The sequence below is a fragment of the Schistocerca piceifrons genome, chromosome 4, assembly GCF_021461385.2.
Source record: "Schistocerca piceifrons isolate TAMUIC-IGC-003096 chromosome 4, iqSchPice1.1, whole genome shotgun sequence".
NCBI classification, from domain to species: Eukaryota; Metazoa; Arthropoda; class Insecta; order Orthoptera; family Acrididae; genus Schistocerca; species Schistocerca piceifrons.
In genome coordinates, this window is record NC_060141.1 from 558,070,691 (window position 1) to 558,092,243 (window position 21,553).

At 40.3% G+C, this 21,553-nt stretch overlaps 1 protein-coding gene across 1 annotated transcript; it reads right to left on the reverse strand.

Moving 5' to 3' along the window:
• Positions 1-1,084: 1,084 nt before the first annotated feature.
• Positions 1,085-21,382, reverse strand: LOC124796457 (PRADC1-like protein). Its single transcript, XM_047260679.1, has 5 exons — positions 20,980-21,382; positions 20,721-20,851; positions 13,155-13,270; positions 2,960-3,127; positions 1,085-1,349 (listed from the first exon to the last, which is right to left on the reverse strand). Exons 1-5 carry the CDS (start codon positions 21,071-21,073, stop codon positions 1,229-1,231), a joined length of 630 nt encoding a protein of 209 aa, XP_047116635.1. The 5' UTR covers positions 21,074-21,382; the 3' UTR covers positions 1,085-1,228.
• Positions 21,383-21,553: the final 171 nt, after the last annotated feature.

Consider the following 21,553-nt stretch of genomic DNA (forward strand, 5'->3'; position numbering starts at 1 on the left):
TCAACAAACTTTTAAGTTTCTTCCTCCCTCCCCCCTTTTTTTCCCTTTCTTTCTGTTGTACCAGATAAAGTCATGCATACGCAATGGAAAACCATGAACATAAGTACAATGGCTAGACACCATGTGCAATAGGTATTGCATAATACGGTATGTTGGTGGCATAAAATGTGAACTTTTTGGATGACTCAGAATTTGCATTCATTTAAATGGTTTAATTTAATTGCAAAATGCCCTCACTTTGTAGCATACGAATTAAAACAAAGTAAATTATACATGCATAATAAATGCCAAATTAATAATTTCTTCAGAGAGAAAAATCCTGTGACTGAAGATGTTTTACTGTGTGTTCTGGTTTGTTCCGATTTTATTTTATAGTTCATCAACCCTTTCAAAAGATAAAAAATGGTAATGATCCAAGATTATCTTGGTTTAATGATTCTAAATAAAGCAATCAGCAGCAGCTGAAATAGTTGAACAATTTACAAGTTATGACAGCATGGTACTTCATAAACAGTTACACAAACCATTTTCTTTATCCTGATACAACTTCACACTCACTGATTTTCATATGACATTCTGGCTACCTCATCCACCAAGTTTAATCACTCCTTAATATGTCATATTCCAGCAAACAATTAAGTCTAATCTATAATGAGTATTTTTCTACTTCTTTTCTCAAATTCATGAGTTTCATTGTAAATCTTGTTGAGTCTATTATTGTTTTTGGACAGTAACATAGAGAAAAAACTGAAAGATTCTATTTCTTTGTAAGAGTGGGACCACTAACTACACACAGCTAATCAAGACATATATAAAGAACTTTTTCACTGAATTTGTTAATCTATGTGCCACATGCCTGAAAAATATAAAAACAATCAGCACTTCTTTGCACATTAATGAACACTGTCAAATGTATCACGTTACTGTGTGCCAATAATAAAAGGGTTACATGTTAGACTCCTGTTTCATTAACCTATAACTACTATGGTTTTGCCACTACAGCTAATACGTTTCTCTCCAAAAAAATGTTTGAGCATTAGACATAGACAGTAAGTCCACTTAAGTGTAAGTCTTAAAACGGAAATCATGTTTGCAACCAATGTCAGATATTTATTAAAGACAACAATGTACAAATAATTTTATTGGAGTTAATATCAACAATGTCTTCTTGACTTTACTCGACTGAAGTTTGATGACTAGTTCGGTCAGCTGTTGAGTATTTATTTAGCTACCATCTTATCCAAGGAGGCTGATTTGTTTCATGTAATGGAATAAATGTTAAATTAACAGGTATATTAATCACAGCATAATTTCTGTTCAGACGTTCAAGTGTCCTTCGTATCACATGCCTAGAAAACAAAACAAACAAGTAGTAAATTTTTGATGGTCATACAGCAAACTTTAATAAAATTATAAAGACAGAAAAAATTGTACTCTGTTTGATTGTGCATATATTTGTAAATATATTACACATAAACAGTTGCAACTCTTTTGTTTATCATCACACAGATATAATACAAAAGAGTGATAGCTTTGGAAAGCTCCAAGATATATCACTGCACCATTGGTTTAGTATCTAGTGATCTACTCAGAGGCACTTTCATTCGACAGACCATTATAGCACATCATCCTGACAAATTCAAAAAAGAGATCACTCATGGTTTTACTTGATGGGCCATTCCATCATTCTCCAGGAATGATTCAGGACCATGTTTGAAAGCATTAGCCACCTGATTAGAAATACACGTCCAGTTTTCACTCCAACAGATTGTCGTAACCCAAATAGAACATTTGTTTTCGTGTGCAACCTTATGATAGGGACAAGTGATAATATTCCTAATCATCTTTTGTTTTCCTCATCAAAAGTTATGGGTTTCTTCATTAAGATTTTCTAATACACACTATTACTGGTGAGCCAGGGTCATACATATTCACTGGAGTCATATTCAGATGCTGCCCCCCCCCCCCCCCCCCCATCTCCTTACCCCACAGCCTCCTGATGGAATATCTGTTGACAGTCTAGTCCCTACATGCTCCACCAAATAACACTGCTCTTCTCCTCTCCCACCCAGACACACTATTCCTTTCCCTTCCACGCCTCATCAAGACTGCTGCTTCCATTCCGTGTAATAGTTATACTCAGGTCCGAGCTGCTGGAGATGGCAGTCATGTGTGCATTGGTTGTGTGAATTAACATTCATGTTTTTCTTTTTCTGATGAAGGCTACGGCCGAAAGCTAAAGTGTAAGTGTCTCAATTGCGCCTGTCTCGAACTTCACACGTCATTTTAATGGTAAGTAGCAATCTTTATTTTCCTTACACTGTTATATTCCAAGATGGAATTCCCATTGTTAGATTACACCAATGTTAATCAGTTACAAACACATGTTTGAGTTAAACACGACAATTCACAGAAACCAAATTCTGAGGCAGGATGACTGTTGGATATTTGAGACTAGTTTTAGAAATGATACCACTATTCTGTGCCAGAAGTGTAATAGGACATCTTGAATACACCATAAATGTGTTATTCTGTTAATTCCATTATTATCCACAGATGAAAAACTCTGTCAGCAGGTATATGGACATCAGTATTTTAACTTCTTCCTTAATTTTGCTTCTTTCACTGTGATAAAGAGCAAATTCACATAACCACTTTACCCACTGTTAGAACTCCATGAAGTCTCCCCTGGCCAACTCATGACTCAACTTTAAACTAAGTTTTTGAAATGGCAAATGAATTTACATTTCCTCCCACATTCTTTCACACACAAAGTACTGGACATCATAAAATATGTAACAAAACTATCTTTTATATTATTTGGCCTAAGCACATTGATTCTGAGAAAAATCATTTTGTAAATTAAACAAAACATTATTCCTCCTTAATAACAAAATTAAAGGCTTCCTGTGTTCCCACTTTTTCCACAACCAAAGTAAAATTTTATTTGTTTACTCACCCATTTTTTCCTAATAAGAAAGCAGCTGGTATATGAGCTTCCCTATGTGTCTTGTCATCAATCATTTCTATAAAAACACCATCATTCTCTTCATCATAATCAGCAATAATCACTGCTGTTGCACCAGCCTCTTCTGCTTTTATAGTTTTGCTCAAAAAAGAGCATTCCCTGAAGAAAATAAAACAAACTTTATCTGCAGATACTTTCAAATCTTGCTTTGGACAGAAAATTACCTACTATTTAGTTATCAATTGGAGCTTATTTCCTTACTATATTATGAGAAATCTGAACTTCAGCTGCCTATAGATACTGAAATAAATCAACCGTAAAGGTTGAAAATTTGTGTCAGACCAGGACTCTACTTCCCTAGAACGGTTGCCTTAACCTCCTTGGCCATCCAGACACGCTTCTTGTCCAGCCCAAATTTTCACCATGTCACTTTGTTGCCATTTGCTAAGTAGAATTTGATTAAATCTCAAAACTGGTATAATTTCTAATGACTCAAAAAATGATGACAATGGTCCCGTACAAATGCAATTACGGAAATACAGGGCGAGTCAAAAGTCCTTGGACACCTTCATAAGTTGGAAGATTAAAGAGAAAATTGAAATGTGATGATGGGAACATAGGTTTGACGTGGGGCCGCAACTTTTGGAGTGAATGTCATTCATGGCCGCCATCTTGAAATCTGCCATTTTTGTTCAAGTCATTTTTTTTATTAGGAAGGGGGGGGGGTGTATGACACATCAAATAATACTCGCTTGAGCTCTGGAATTGAGTGGTGTAATTTGTTTTTGTCTATCTTGTACAATTTAGAAGTTATTAATATTCAAAGTTACCTTGATCACGACTCATGTCTCTCTTTGTTCCAGGTGATCTAAAATGGGTCTGTCATGTGAACAGAAGATCGAAATTATCCTTATATCAGGGGAACGCAGATACCGAACAATAACAGCTGACTACAACAGATGGTACCCAGAAAGAGAACCGGTATCGCACAGCACGGTGGCTCACGTGATCACCAAATTCCGGGAGACGGGTTCTGTTCACGATAGGGCACGTAGTGGGCGACCAAGGACTGCCACCAATGAGGAAACTGCAACTGCGATTGTGGCATCATTTGTGAAAAGTCTTAAACGAAGTATCGATCGTGCGGTCCTAGCATGTGGAATACGCCAAACCTCCGTTGTCCGGATATTGCACACCAAGAAGTGGGATATCTGATGCTGCTGCACGACCTTGTGTTCCCTTCCACCCTGAACGCTGATGGCATTTTTCCATCTCATTTTCAGCACAATGGAGCTCCTCCACACTATGGCATTGGTGTCCATGAATGGTTGGAGGAACAACTGCCAGGGAAGTGGATTAGCCGCCGTGGTTCCCTGGAGCGGCCGCCCAGATCCTCTGACTTAACGCCCCTCGATTTTTATTCTATGGGGACATCTTAAGCAGATAGTGTATGCTGAGAGCATCCGTGATTTGAGACACCTAGAGGAACACATAGACCACGCCTGTGACTAAATTGCAGGAGACACTCTCCTCAGTGCGCAGTCAGAGTGGTTGCGGTGACTACAATTGTGCATTGCATGGGATGTACAACACGTAGAACATGTGTTGTAGCAGTCGGTATGCAGGTAACTTCCCAACTTTGAACATTAATAACCTCTAAACTGTACAAGACAGACAAAAACAAATTACACCACTCAATTCCAGAGCTCAAGCGAGTGTTATTTGATGTGTCATACACCCCCCTTCACATTATAAAAAAGACTTGAATCCAAAATGGTGGATTTCAATATGGTGGTCATGAATGACATTCACTCCAAAAGTTGCGGCCCCACATCAAACCTGTTCCCATCATCACATTCCAATTTTCCCTTCAATCTCCCAACGTATGAAGGTGTCCAAGGACTTTTGACCCGCCCTTTGTATAACAATACTTACACATTTCTGTTAAAAGATAATACATTATATTAAGAATGTCAGCTGACAAACAGCAGTACGTAAATGATGTCCACAAAAGGTGTCAAAGAATGTTTATTTATTTATTTATTTATTTTCATTTGCTACATCTATTTTCACATTATGAAGTTTTGTGCAGTGTCTTGCAGTTGCAGTATAGCTAATGTCTCCATTAGTCCCTTGTGTCTGATATGGTTAGGCTAATCACTCTCTTCTGCCTCCCTGCAACCAAAAAACTGATTGCTGTTTTCTTCACCCACAACTATAGTCTAAAATACATGCAAGATAAATGAGGACCAATCACTGCTCACAAAGAAGGAATGGAGAGTGGCAATCTTGCAAGTTATCCTGCAGAACTTTTCTGGCCAAGGAAAGTGTGTTGACTCAAATTCATGAAATCTGAGACACAAATATAAATCACACTCAAATCTTGAGGCTGTCCGTATTACAGTAAGTTTAACTATAAGGCTATATGACTCCATGTCATTTTTTTTCATTGTATCAAAACGAAAATTCACTTGAGGTAGCCATTAAATTATACGGAGAGAGGCTGGCAGACCAGTACTTAGCTTCAGGGGGCAAAACACTGGCCCGATTCTGTCTCTCTGTCATTTTTTTCTGTTTTATTGAAGTTTTCTCTTAACAGTTCTACAAATATTTATTTTTAATTAAACTGCTTCAGATAGTTTCTTATTTTTTGTCCATCTCACCTTTCTCTTACCTTCCTACGTAACTGATAGCTCTTTTTCAATTTTCTTGTGGATCTTCACATTTTTTTAAGCAACTATTTTACTTTAAACCCTCTCCCAAATCTACTGTGACAAATTTTCATTTTAAAGCTTATTTTATATGTTCAGTCAAATTTTAGTTTTCTCAAGACTTCTTCCAAATAAATTTCCTCCTACCACCGGGAACTGAGCTGCAACCTTGAAAGAGGTCACAAGTTATGACTATGTTTTTTGCTATTTGAATAAGTTATAAGAGAATTAAAGTAAACTTGGTGTTTTAAATGCAACATGATGACAGAATATATATATAGAGGGAGTAATTTTTATTTCAGTCATGAGTGGTGCAGGACCAACCTTTTATCTACAAATAAAATAAAAATAGAAGAAATTTACTTCAACCTGGAGACACTTAACCATGTTAAATTACTGGAATTGCTTGTTTATAAAAAAAACTTACATAGTATAAAGATTGTAAAGACAATTCTGGCACAATCAAAATAATTTAAGAGTAAAGGAGACCACTCGCTGAGTAGTAGAAGTATAGAGCCATCGAGAGGCACACACAAAAAGAAAATGAAAATTTTGCTAGTGCTTGGGAGAAAGCCTTTGATGAGCTTTTTAATGTGGCCAACTCTTCTGTGTTTCACAGGTTCTCCTTATTACGGCAATATTTTTAAATCCTTTCAGCTCCCTAGTGGCTGCCTGGTTGTCCCATACATTTTGTTGCAAATATTAATCCCACAAAGTACTATCAATAGTTCAAGTTCCCTGTACGACAAATCTTGAAAAGTTTCATATATAATAGTCGATATTACTGTTGACATATAGTCTTTTTCAGTGTGTGCTTCTACAGAAAGCAGACAGTTTAGCTAAAGGGAATGCAAGGAGCAGATAAAGATTGACATAGCCTCTGTGTGCAGAGGGAGCAACAATGGTTGGTTGGTTGGTTGTTTGAGGTTAAAGGGACCAAACAGCAAGGTCATCAGTCCCTTGTTTCAAATAGACTCCATTCTGCTAACGGGACATCTCAGTATAGTCAGAAAAATAAAACGGAAAAAGGGGAAACGTAAAAGGGCAGTCACGTTGTCATTAGTAAAAACAAATGAGGGAAGTTGGCAAGAGAACGAACCCAACACTATGCTGAAGCAGCATAGGCAAGACCACCTGTGACTTAAAGGTACAACTGCTGTAATGCAGAAAGTACGTATGGGAATAGAAAAACTAACCAAGCCTTAAAAAGAAGGGGTAAAAACAGAGTAAAAGAGAAAGAAAAGAGGATTCCGGTCAGGGAGGTGAATCGGGAATCTCTGAACACTGCCTACAGTGGGAGACACCCAAACACTCACCGCCCTGCCCCAACACCAGAGGGAGATTAAAAACTTTAAAACTGAGAATAAAAACCACTCTCCCGGAGGAAACCTAGAACCAGAGAGACCATCCGGGAATCGTCAGCCAACATCAAAGGTAAAGTGTGGGGGAGTCTGTACTTAGCACGCAGAGCCAAAAGAAGGGGGCATTCAACCAAAATGTGGGCCACTGACTGGAAGGCTCCACAACCACATAGCGGGGGTGGCTCATCACGCAAAAGGAAACCATGGGTCAGCCTGGTATGGCCAATGCGGAGACGACACAGTGTGGTCGAGTCCTTGCGGGAGAGGCGAAAGGAAGAACGCCATGGGCCTGGATTCACCTTAATGGCACGAAGTTTATTAGACAGTGGAGTAGCCTCCCAAGAATTGGCCCATGACTGTGCAAAGTGGGATTTGATGTGAAGCCGTAAATCCGCTGCAGGAGGGGTTACAGAAAACGGGGGGTAAGTAACTGCTCCCCCAGCCAAACGATCAGCGAGCTCATTACCCGGGATACCCACATGGCCCGGGACCCATAGGAAGTCAATGGAACAAGCAGCACGGTGAAGATCAGCGAGATGGTCATGGATGGCAGAGACCAAGGGATGGCGCGAAAAACACCGGTCAATAGCAAGAAGGCCACTCATCGAGTCCGTACATAACAAAACGCGGTTGTGTTGGGACTGTTTAATAAAGGTAAGGGCCTGGGAAATTGCCATCAATTCCACTGTAAACACCCCACGTGTAGGTGGCAGCATATGACTTTCCGTTCCAACAGAGGATGTGAAGGCATACCCAACACGATCAGCAGATTTAGAGCCATCAGTGTAAAAAACAACAGCATCCCAAAACTCCCATAAAATTTGGCGGAAAAAGGAACGGAACACCACCGGGGGGATGGAATCTTTCGGACCGCGGCGGAGATCCATCCGAATTCGAGGCCGAGGAACTAACCAAGGAGGGGTGGAGGGGAGGGAGCGAGGAAGACAGGACAAAGAAGGAAGCCGAAAATCACGGTTAAGAGACGCAAGGCGCAGCCCAACCGGTAAACCCGCCCGAGGGCGGGAGTCAGGCGGGCGACGTCCATGGTCTGGGAATAGGATAGAATAGGAAGGATGAGCGGGAGAAGAACGGATAGTAAGGGCATAAGACACCAGAAGCTGGGACCGCCGAACAGAAAGGGGGGGGGGGGGGGGGAATCCCAGCTTCAACCAGGAGACTATCAACAGGGCTAGTAGGGAAGGCACCGGTGGCCAAACGGATACCACAATGGTGGACTGGATCCAGCACGTGAGGCGTAGAAGGAGCAGCTGAACCATAAACTTGACAACCATAGTCCAAACGTGACAGAACTAGAGCACGATAAAGACGGAGGTGGAGGGAACGGTCCGCACCCCAAGAGGAGTGGGCAAGGAAGCGAAGGACATTGAGTTTACGGAAACATCCTACCTTCAGGAGTCTGATATGGGGCAGCCAAGTGAGCTTGTTGTCGAAAAGAAGACCTAGGAAATGAAACTGTGGAACCACAGGCAATCTTTGTGCAGCGAGATAGAGCTCTGGATCAGGGTGGACCGTATTACAGCGACAGAAGTGGACCACCCGCGATTTTAAAGGAGAGAATTGAAACCCGTGTGAGAGGGTCCATGCAGAGGCACGCCGTATAGCCACCTGGAGCTGCCGTTCTGCAGATGGCATCGAGGAGGAACTAACCCAAATGCAGAAATCATCCACATACAGGGCAGGGGCGACCAAGGGACCGACAGAGGCCACAAGTCCATCGATAGCAATGAGGACAAGAAGGACACTCAAGACAGAACCCTGTGGGATGCCCGTCTCCTGGGTCCGTGGAGAACTAAAAGCAGTACCAACTCGAACTCTGAATGACCGATGGATCAGGAACTGGCGGATAAAAATCGGGAGTGGGCCCCGAAGACCCCACTGATGAAGGGTTAGTAAGATGTGATGGCGCCAGGCCGTGTCATAGGCCTTGGGGGAGCAACAATGTTTACTCGTTTCTTGGACAGCACTGGCAACACACGGATGCACTCGCCTCATACTGATTAGCAGCTATCATATAAATAATGCGCAGAAGTAACAAAGACTCATGAAAGAATTTTATAGAGATGTTCATGTTTAAATATGTTAATTACATTATTTATTTCTCAATTGACTTGCACAACACAAGAACATTTCACAACACTTCAAAATGGTTCTTTTGCTTATGAACAATAAGTGGATTGTTCAGAGAAACAACAGCAGACTAATTAAGTCTGAGTTTATGAATTAAATCAATTCTGATCATGATTGCAAAGTGCATTTTAAATCTGCACAGGAAGATAAATGACTGCAGAGTTCTGCAGCTTCTGTAACTAAATACTTGTATGACACACACAACATATATGTGCTAATTTGGTAAATTTCATTGTGATTATATTTGTGTATTATATGCAATGAACAAACAAACTGTTTTGTTTAGATTACATAAGATTCATTATCAGTTACACACACACTAAAATGAGGAGATACTCAGAGGTGCAGAACATGCCAGAAAACATAATATAACTCATTTTTGAATCTACACCACAAATGAGATTTATTACATGCTTTTGCACTCTAAATACTTTCTCTCGGTTTGTGGAGTTGCCCCGAAATATGATACTATATGACATAACAGAAAAAAAGTAAGTAAAATATGCCACTTTTTTTATATTTATATCTTCACTGTCACTCGTTCCAAGAAAATATGACATAGTTGTGCAGTTGAACTTTACTGCTACTAAATCCTCCTTTAAAATCATAACCAGATATTGGTATTTTCCCTTAAAATATTGATTAAATGTTGGTCGCCCTTGAAATTCTATTATAAACTACCAGTGAGTCAACTATCCTTGAACAAGCATACCACAGAAGTGTGGTTCAAACGTACATCATGCTACTCAACAGATGACTTTTTTAACATTGAGACAAGAGATACACAATAAGTAGCTGACAACTACATTATTTAATTGCACACACAAAAAATCTACTCACCAAGTGACGGCAGAACACACACATAAAAGACAGTTGTAATTGGCAAGCTTTTGGATCCAGTGGCTCTTCCTTCAGGCAGAAGGGTTGAAAAGAAAGGAAGAGGTGTGAAGGAAAAGGACTCGAGAGATCTAGGAAATGGGATAGATTTCAGGAAAGTCACTCACAACTGCGGGTCAGGGGAGACTTACCTACAGGATGAAAAGGAAAGACCGATTGTTGGGGACTGCATTGGACAAGATTTGAAAACCTGAGAGCTTAAAGGTGGAAGACAGTGTAATATCCGGACAATACACATGAGTTAATAAGCTAAATGCATTGTATGTAATGGTGAGACAGTATGAGACAGTGAAAAATAGATGAGAAAGACAATGAAATACATAGAAAACTAAAATGGGGTGAAGCAAAGAGTAGTGACAGTGAAGACATGCTGAGATGGAAGAAATATGTTTTGCCAGTTACAGGACTATTATACGTGGTGGTAGGAAGGTACATAGGGCAAGTCTTGCAGCAGGGATTCACAGGGGTAGGAGCCATAGGGTTGGAAGATCGGTGCAGAAGAAGTGTAGGGTCTGACCAAAATATTGCAGAGATTGGGAGGGTGACAAAAAGCTATTCTAGATGTGGTGGGAAAAATTCCAGATGGAATGGATCTCATTTCAGGGCTTGATTTTAGGAAGTCATGGCCCTTTCAAATTAGCTGATTAACACATTCCAGACCAGGATAATACTGAGTCATCAATGGTGTGGTCCAAAGCTGTTTTTTGGAGGGATCAGAAATACCAGGATTGGGTGTGATGTCTCGGGAAATCCGCTTGTGGGGTGATTACGTGCAGTGAAGGTTGAGGTGAGAATGGTGGTGTATTGCCGTGAAGAGTCTGCATCTGAACAAATATGTTTGCTTCTGATGCCAAGGCTGTATGGGAGGGAATGTTTGACATTAAAACCTCACACCCCTTACAAAGACTAACACTTCAATCCATAGAACTTCTCACCCCATTCAAACCCCCCCCCCCCCCCCCCACCTTTTACCTTCTTCCGAAGGTCCACAAACTCTATCACCCTGGCCATCCTATAGTTGTTGCCTTCAAAGCACCCACCAAACTTATATCTACCTTAGTTGATCAACACCTGCAACCCATAGTACAAAGACTCCCCTCCTACATCAAAGATACCAACCATATCCTAGATCATCTAAAATCTGTGCCTGCCCCACTCCCACCACACACTTTGACTGTCACCACTAGTGCCCCCTCCATCTATACCAACATTCCCCACATACATGGTCTGTCTGCTGCTGAACATTTCCTCAGTCAGCACCCACCTGATTCCAAACCTGACATCCTTAATCGACTTTATACTTACCAACAACTACTTTACCTTTGAGGGGCAGACATATAAACAGACCATGGATATGGCCATGAGAACCAGGATGGCTCCTTCCTATGCCAACCTCTACATGGGTCACTTGGAGGGCACTTTCCTGTGATCTGTAAATCTTCAGCCTCTGGTTTGGTTTAGGTACATTGATGACATCTTTACCATATGGACCCATGGTGAGGCTGACCTGCTAAAATTCCTGGAATCTCTGAATACCTTCTCCCAATTAAATTTCCACATGCTCCTATTTCAAATCCCATGCCACATTCCTTGATGTTGAACTCACCAAAGGCCAGCCACACACTTCTGTCCACATTAAACCTACCAACAACCAACAGTACTTACATTTTGACAGTCGACATCCTTTCCATGTCAAACATTCCCTCCCATACAGCATTGGCATCCAAGGAAAACATATTTGCTCGGATACAGACTCTTTACAATAATACACCACCATTCTTATCTCAGCCTTCACTGCACATAATTACCAGCCTAATTAAAAAGCAGATTTCCTGGACCATCACATCCAATCCTGGTACTGCTGATCCCTCCAAAAAACCGCTCCAGACCACACCATTGGTGACTCAGTATCATCCTGGTCTGGAATGTGTTAATCGACCAATTCGACAGGGCCATGACATCCTAAAATCATGCCCAGAAATGAGATCCATTCTGTCTGAAATTTTTCTCACCACACCTAGAATAGCTTTCCATTGCCCTCCCAGTCTCCGCAATATTCTTGTCAGACCCTATGCTCCTTCTGCACCCATCTCTCTTTACGTTAATTTCTTCCACCTCAGCATTCCTTCACTGTAACTACTCTTTGCTACACTCCGGTTTAGTTTTCTACATCTTTCATTGTCTTTCCCGTCCATTTTTCACCATCTCCCTCCCGTTACATACAACACACGTAGCTTATTAACTCATGCATGATGTCTGCATATTACCCTGCCTTCCACCTTTAAGCTCTCAGGTTTTCTTATCTTGTCCAACGCAGTCCCCTACAATCAGTCTTTCCTTCTCATTCCATACAAGAAGTCTCCCCTGACCTGCAGTTCTGGGTGACTTTCCCTAAATCTACCCCTTTTCCTAGATCTCTCCAGTCCTTTTCTTTCACCCCTCTTTCTTCCTTTTCAACCCTTCTGCTTGAAGAAGGAGCCACTGGCTCCAAAAGCTTCCCAATTACAACCGTTTTTTTATGTGTATGTTCTGCCGTTGCTTGGTGAGTAGCTTTTTTATCCATCCAATTAAATAATTTTGTCAATAATTGATTGGTTTTGATGATAACTACATTAGTACTATGTCTGTATGTGTTTGACAGTACTGCACCAGCACAGATAGATTATTTGCATTGTTTTATGCATGCATACTTAAGATAAAGCACAATTATATATGACACTATTGTACATATTCTTTCATATGTATCTACTTGTTTTGTACATACATATTTATGCAAAATAATCATTACTGCATTTTTAATGTATTGGACGCACTACAACGCCAATTCTCTGTGAAGTATACTGAAAGCCAATAAAGTTTCTATTCTTTTTTAAAAAGAGTAAAACTGAATACTAAAGTTAAGGGAAGGAGGGGCAGGGAGAATTAGTTAGTTTATAGTACTGTGGCTTCAAAACTCATTACAATTTACCACTATATATTTATGATGAAGTTTTAATCTTTTAATATGGATAAATACAATCATTTTATAAAAATGCAGATTCTATTATCATTTGACTATTTATTTCCTACCCTCTTTCCACCAAAGCCACATTTCCTTCTATTTCTTCAGCGTTTGACGGCCAGCCGCAACCAGTAGCTGGATAAACAAGAACCAGGTCCACCCCCTGGCCAGCAAAGGATTCATTCTGAAACAATAATCACATAAATCAGATGTGATGGCAACATGAAGAGCATACGCTACACCTGTTAACTCTATTTACTATATGTTGACAGCAGCAAAAAGGATATGAAATGTGATGAGCAATAAACTATTATTAAACTAACAACACACCAGAAAAAAATGTCTAAATAAACATAAAACAAGCAATTGTTCAAGCTAACTTGCTGGAATGTCAAGAACAGATAATGCAGAGTTGAGGGGAAAATGTTTACATAGTGGCACAGCACAGATGCTCTACACATTTTGATTTTTGCTGAGAGTCTCTGACATTACTCAATTGTTCCAGGTGCAAATCAAGTTCAAAATGGCCCTAAGCACTATGGGTCTTAACATCTGAAGTCACCAGTCCTCTAGACTTAGAACTACTTAAACCTAACTAACCTAAGGACGTCACACACATCCATGCCTGAGGCAAGATTCGAACCTGTGACCGAAGCAGCAGTGCAGTTCCAGACTGAAATGCCTCGAACCGCTTGGCCACAGCGGCCGACCGCAAAACAAGTGACCATATCAAACTGTGGAAGAGTCCACATTTGGTCTGCCTCGAAGATGATTAATTTCAAGTATTTCAGAAACAGATTTTCAAATTTAAAGATGAGAGTTTTGGGATTTGTTAAAACAAGCCTAGTCAATTGTGTTTTCAATTTACACATATAACCACAATGACACAGACTGTTTTTTGTAATGATGTCCTAATTGGTATTCAACTAAATGTTGAAGGATAAATGTAAAAGGAAAAGTTTATACATAGCACGAAGCTTATTATAAAACCATCTCTGACCACTGTAACACATTTGCATTACTACAGAACCTACATGAAATCACACTGCCAGTTAAACTTAATGTTGAGTACCAAACCTCATTCTTAAGCTGCACTGGTAATTCCACTTCCTAGATTGGAAATACAGAAGCGTCTGATCCTGCCCGTCTGCTTTGACCCATGATGTCACCACGATTTCAATGTGGCACATATAAAGTCATTATGTACACATCATGAAGACGAAAATACATCGAAAAACAAACACACACATGTTCCACAAAAAGCCTAATGACACTAACGGGACAAGTGCGGGAAATGGGGGGTTTTTGGGTGGGGACAAACTAAATATAAACAAATTTAGACACCCACCCCCATACAAAACCACGCAAAAAAAAAAAAAAAAATCATCACAAAACTCCCCAAATACCACTAAACACAATATCATCTGGAACCGGACACTTCCCTCGACCTATATAGCTCAACAGCAGCTCCCAATCCCATAAATTGGGATCGAACACTTCCCTCGACCTATATAGCTCAACAGCAGCTCCCAATCCCATAAATTAGGATCAAACACTTCCCTTGACCTATGTAGCTAAAAAACATCTCCCGATACCAATACCAACATTCACAGCCACACACTGAGATCAAACACTTCCCTTGACCTATATAGCTCAACAGCAGCTCCCGATCCCATAAATTAGGATCAAACACTTCCCTTGACTTATGTAGCTCAAATACATCTCCCGATACCAATACTCACATTCACAGCCACACATTTCAATAAAACACTTCCCTGACCCCAACACACAAACTAAAAACCAAAAAATAAAAACTTAGCACAAAAAAGTTCCAGCGCTGCAAACTAGGTTGGCGACACACACACACACACACACACACACACACACACACACACACACACACACACACACAAACCAACGAAAAAATACTCAACCAAAAGAAAGACCCGACCCACCCACACCTCAACCACCCCCCCTCCTCCGACAAGCCCAACCTCCCCCCTCACCCCAAAATAAAAAAAAAAAAACTATAAACAAAAACCAAATGCAACATAAAAAAATCTCAATCATACACTACAACTCAACAAAAACTTCAACAAAATAGATCCTCCACAACTAAAACACAAACCAACACACTCCCCACTCCCCCCCCTCCCCCCCCCCTTGCCATGAACACTCTAACACGAAAGAAACCACCCACCCCACCCTGAGCCACAGCCACCCACCCATCTACCCAAACCACCCTAACCAACTACTTTCCACCTATACATTTTACTAACAGCCCTTAAAAAAACCCGAAAAACACAATAGCCCTCAGGGACACTCTTCCGCCAACAGTACTCATCGAAATGAGACTGAAGGTTGGAAGAGCACCTCTCCCCCCTCCGAAGAACTGATTTAACAGCCCCCCCCCCCACACCCCCTCTATTGTATTTGTGCAAGCCCCAGTCTCATAATTTTTGAACTCTAAACTATGGTTAAGGACTAAATGATGGAATCAACCTCTCACCCAACCCCCTATATGAAGAAAATGCATCTGAAACTACTGTGGACCCCCGTTCTATGTACTCCTCAATTAACCCCACTGATTCTGCCTTAGACCTCCCTTCCACAACCCTAAAAACACATCCAGAACACTCACCTCCCGGAACAACAGCCCCCCCACACCCAGAGACCAACCACAGACTTACCCCTCCCATACTTCCTTTTCCCAAACTGCGAATTGTCCACGTCCACAACCCCCCCCCCCCCCCCACCCAGCTTATCCTTGTGCTTAATGAACTCAGAACACACTTCACGGCAAAAAGAAAACCAATCAAGCACACTCCTCTCACTCACACCAGTCTCATGCGCACAAAAACTGTGTGGGGATCTATAACAAAAATGATAAGCCACCAGTACAATCTCGTGCATGCCCAACCTAGACTTCTCGAACCAGGAACTGCGCCGTATGGAACACCAAATGTCGTCTTTTTGACAGCACCACATATAACCGTCCCTAGTCCGAGACGCCGGAACTTTAGCCAACTTCATTTCTTCGCCACAAATAGAGCATTTCACAACCTCAGCAATTAAACCGAAAAGCTGCAAAAACTTGATCAGTTCCAAAGGAGTGTTCCCCATCATATCCCTCAGATGTGCACTGTTAATTTTACCCGTCATATCCATTACTGAACAAAAACAACAACCGATTAATTTTACTAAAATTACCATACGACGTACAGCGAACAACACTAAATTAACCTTCACACAAAACCACAAAATCATTAACTCACTGAAACGAATTCCACTACAAACAAAGCCGACACTCGAACAATTCTGGATAATGAGCAAGAGCAAACTGAGCCCATTACACCACACAAACGAAAACCCTGAACATACCACCATAGGGCACAACAAACCGCAACACGACGACATCTAGAAACATGCCACTCGCACAAACCAAACTCCGCGCCGTCACACCACAACACCCTTACGTCACAGGTCATAGCCGACACGTTGGATCGGACGCTCCTGTCTACCTCTCAGATTAATAATAGCACAAGATGGAACGAAGATTTGCATCTGAAATGACGTATCGAGAAGAAGCATCAAGGGAATCTGTCTGGAGACTGAAATGAACATGTACGGGGTAAGGAAACAATCCCTGACCTTATACTGTCACAAAGCACTTCTACAATTACTGAAAACCATTAAAAATGTTAATGGAAGTGTGTAATATGTTTACAAGACAGTCTGCCAAAAAAAAAAAATCATCGCCATTCATATTCTTAATATAAATGTCAGCATTATAAGTTATGACAACTTCACTCCTCATCTATATGATGATTACTTGATTACTGAAATTCTTTTCATTCTAGAAACACACTACATACCATCAAATATAAGAGAGAGAGAGAGAGAGAGAGAGAGAGAGAGAGAGAGAGAGAGAGGGGGGGGGGGGGGGGGCAAGAAGATAGGTAAAACAGTTGTACCAAAATAATATAATGGAGTGAATTGAGGGAGCTGTGTCAGCCAAAATCAAAGGCACAATATTTCAAAAAGCTGACATCTTGTCATCTTCAGAGGTTCATGATGGCTGACTCACTTCTGTTGGGTGCCACCTTTAAATCTACCACCATCAGATGCAGGTTTCTGTTGGCGTGGCAACAATATGTCCTCATCCTCATCTTCTTTAGTTGCCATCACAGGAGTGGATTTCCAAGTGGACTCCTACTTTGCTTGACCATGTTTAAGGTTAAGACACATGTCTTGTCTTGCCTAGAAATTGGTTGTCTTTATTTATAAGTTTCTCATGTAGCTGAATCCCTGCAGACTTTTTTACCAATGCAGCCCCAGAAGGTGATAAGACTGTAGCAACAACTTGCTGCCATAGTAATTAATCACATGTCCTTTGGAGATACAGTGCCCTGCCACAGTGGACTTTGTGGACTGCCTGGGTAGCATTTATGAGCAGTCCATCTCCCCTGTACCATTCGGATAGTCTGGACTACATTCATTTACTGCATTTTTAAGAAATGTGGTGTAGTTTCTGTCTCCGGGGTCCTAGGTCATCCTTGGCTGATCCCAACAAGGCTTTTGTATTGGCTGGTGAGCAGAACACACACTTGACATTATGCTTATGGTGTAACTTCCAGGTACAAGATGCCATAAGACCCAAGAAGCCAAGGCCACAGCCTGCTGTGGATGATGAGAAACCTGTTGCAATAGTGATTATCCCATATGTCAGGAACAAATCAGCAAAAATCCGAAGAATACTACAAAAATATAATGTCAAGTGCACATTCCACCCAGCATCGGAGATACAGTGAGTATAAAAGTGACACAGACAACAAACAGTTAACAAAGTCTGCTGTGGCAGAGCACTCCATCACCCAGGGACATGGTAAGGATTACTACAGCACCAAGTTGTTGCAACAGTCTAACACCATCTGGACTGCACTCTGAAAGAGGCTGCAGAGATCTGGCTGCACGAGGAACTTATAAACAAAGACAGCAGTTTTCAATTAAACATGGCCTGGGTCCCAGCCTTGAGCATGGTCAAAGCACAGTGGCAATCTTTGTGGAAATCCGCTCCTGTCAAGGCAACTGAAGAAGACAATGATGTACTGTTGCCAAACCAGCAGAGACCTGCATCCAGCGGTACGGGAAATGGGGGCAGCAGATTGAGTCCTGGTGGTGTTTCCCCTAGCATTGCACCAGGTCTGCACCCACAGCAGCCAGCTAGAGGCCACAGGCAGCATGACGGATATAGAAGTAGTACCCAGCAGAAGTCTGTCAGTCACCAGGGAAGACTGAATATGCCAAAAGTTGGCTTGTCAGAATATCACACCTTCTGAATGATGCCACACAGCTGAGAAATATTCTAAATCTCCCTACGCTTGGAAAATCTTAAAGCCCACACATTTCTAATTGTTTTTTCTATATAATTAGTAGTTTTGACATGTTACTTGCATTTTCCCCCAAAATAAATCTGTATCTTAAAACTGATTTAAAACATAAATGGTACACAATCTTTCTCGTTCTCATGTTTGTTCAATACAAACAACAGAGGGATTGCACACACTAAACTACTTAGTTTATTTAGCAAATAGTTTGTAAGTGCCTCAGGACAGATTTATATCTAGACGTATCCAAGGAATTTGTTGTGATCTGTTTCCTGCAGCTCCTGATTTTATGAATAATTTGAAGCTTATTTGTTTGTGATTATTTAGTCCTAAACAGCACAATTTGGATTTCTTCAAAGTTTAATTCTAAGTCATTTAAATGAAACCGTGTCTAAATTATTTAAAGTATTTATGAAGTTTGGTGGTGATTGCTCCATATGTTCTACTTCGATCAACACCATGGTACCATCTATGAATAGTATTGCAAGAGAATTTGCAAGCAAGTTATTTACACAGAAGAGGAAAACAACTGGGTCCAGAATTGAACCTTGTGGGGCACCTGATGAAATACTTTTGTGAGAAATGATATCCATTATTTGAGACTACATCAATCCATTGCTTTCTGTTTGACAAACATCAGCTGATCTGCTCTAAAACACTTTCCATAGTTTCTAGTTTACAGTGTAGTGGAGACTGGTTCACCCCATCAAATGCCTTTTATAAGTCCACAGAAAACTCCTGCCACTTTTTTAATTTTTTTAAGTGCAGCCATTGTTTTCCACAAAGCTATTAACCACTTACGTAATTGTTTTGTTTTTATGCGAACCACACCGATCTTTTTGCAATTACATTTAACTTTTGTATGAAATTTTGTATGCCAACCTGTTTAGCAACAACTTTTTGGAACACTTTTGAAAAAACAGGAGAAAAGTAGATTGGGTAGTAATTTCCGACATCCTCTCTCAAGCCGTATTTGTATCGAAACTTCCTGGCAGACTAAACTGTGTGACAGGCCGAGACTTGAACTCAGGATCTTTGCCTTTCATAGGCAAGCACTCTACCAACTGAGTTACCCCAGTACAAGTCATGACCCATCCTTACAGATTTACTTCCACCAGTACATCATCTCCTACCTTCCAAACTTCCCAGAAATTCTACTACAAAAGTAGCAAGACCAGCAGTCCTAGAAGAAAGGATATTGCGGAGACATAGGTAGCCACAGCCTGAGGGATGTTTCCACAATGAAATTTTCACTCTGCAGCAAAGTGTGCTGCTAATATGAATTACTATTTGAAAGGTGTAATGACATACATTTTATTTATGGGACAAAAGTATTCAAAAGATTGATCATTAGAAAATAGATGGCTAACAGTCATTAAACATGTACTATAAATCACTTGTGTACATTATCCTACAATTAAAATATTCTACCTAGTCTTTGTGTAGTTCAAATGGTATCAAAATCATGACTCTTGCCTTGAATACAATAGTTGAGCATAAGTGATGAAGGTAAAGACATATGTGCCAAGCCTGCAGCTGAGTTTCCACAATGTTCCTGAAGAAATAGGCATTATACAATACTCTAATTGTTATAATAGCCTGAAGACTATAGTCTTACAAACATAAGGAAAATGTTCACAGCAACTATAAAGCTGAGGGAAACAATTTTTTGACAGTTGAGTTCACTGCCACCCTGTCCCCAAGAAACATTGCCATTTGTCATTGAGAACTACTTGCAAGTTCTTTCAGCACTCACTGAATTCATATCAAAAAAGAATTATACTGTTTGAATTTGACTGTAATTTAACAAGTTCGCAGATGATATTCTGTAAGTTTCTGCATGGGTTTCACATGATTTATGTTTTAACACGTGTTAATGGCTGTTGAGATTCTATACGGTACATTTAAAGATGATTGTTCTGATGACTTGAACTTAAAAATTTAATACAACTAATTTTAAACATAAAAATTCTAATTTCAGTGCGCGATTGTCAATAATCGAATAGGATTAGGACAGGTTATGGATTAAATGTCAATAACAATTTTTTAATAAAAAAAAGGATTATGATCCGAAATTTGATGCGTTCCTTGGAGAAAGTTATCAAAACATTTCCTAAGATATAACAGAAAGGAACCAAATGTAAATATACAAAATGAAATCATGAAAGAAAAGGTGCATTCTCATTCTACTTTGCTTCTGTCTGAAGATATTTGGCTTTTACGCCGGCGACAAAATTTACTGCTTACCAGTGGGATGCCAAAATCTTTCGCTGGGCGTATTTTGTATGTATAAGCCAATTCCTCTGGTTCAATAACTTCAAAGAAAATGTCAAAGTCAAAATTATCGAGATTTTCGAGGAGAGGACCCGTACTTTCAACTGGAAAATAATTCCAATGCCATCAGACAACCAGAACACCTATTTGCAAATAATGGTGTAACACAACTAAATATTTCCTACTGCAGTCTGAATAACCCAATTCGTAAACATTCAAATTTGTTGCTCACCGAAGAAGTCAACACTTGGTAAACATCCTGGCCATAGCACAGTTAACGCAAAAAACAACACAGAATGCTGTGAAATAATGTTCCGGAGCATCATACGCGGTACACTATTTTACTGTTTATCTGCCGCAAATGATACTCACTGACAAACTTAATTACGCGTTAAGACACGCATCCCTTAACCTTAGCCCTTTCTCACAGTTAAAATACACGTCATCGATAATGCCAATGGCAAGGAAAAATCGTGTGAAATTAGTTTTGGGGTGAAATTCTTGACACTTATGAAATTGTGTGACAAGAAAGAAAATTCATTTTATCACATGTCCCCTGATATTTTTCCATTTCATGTTTTTAAAGCTTCACATTGCTTTCACCTCGCAATTTCTTTGCTGAAGATAGTACACTGAGCGCACCTGCGAAACTGAGAGAAACTGCGAAGTTCATTGTCTTATTGAACAATCAATTTGAATTAATTTAACGTTGAATAATTTCACAGCGAATGTCGTTCAGTGTAGAGAAGAAAAATTCAAGTCGTATCTTCATACTACACAAGCAACTTTCAAATTAGAAGATAACC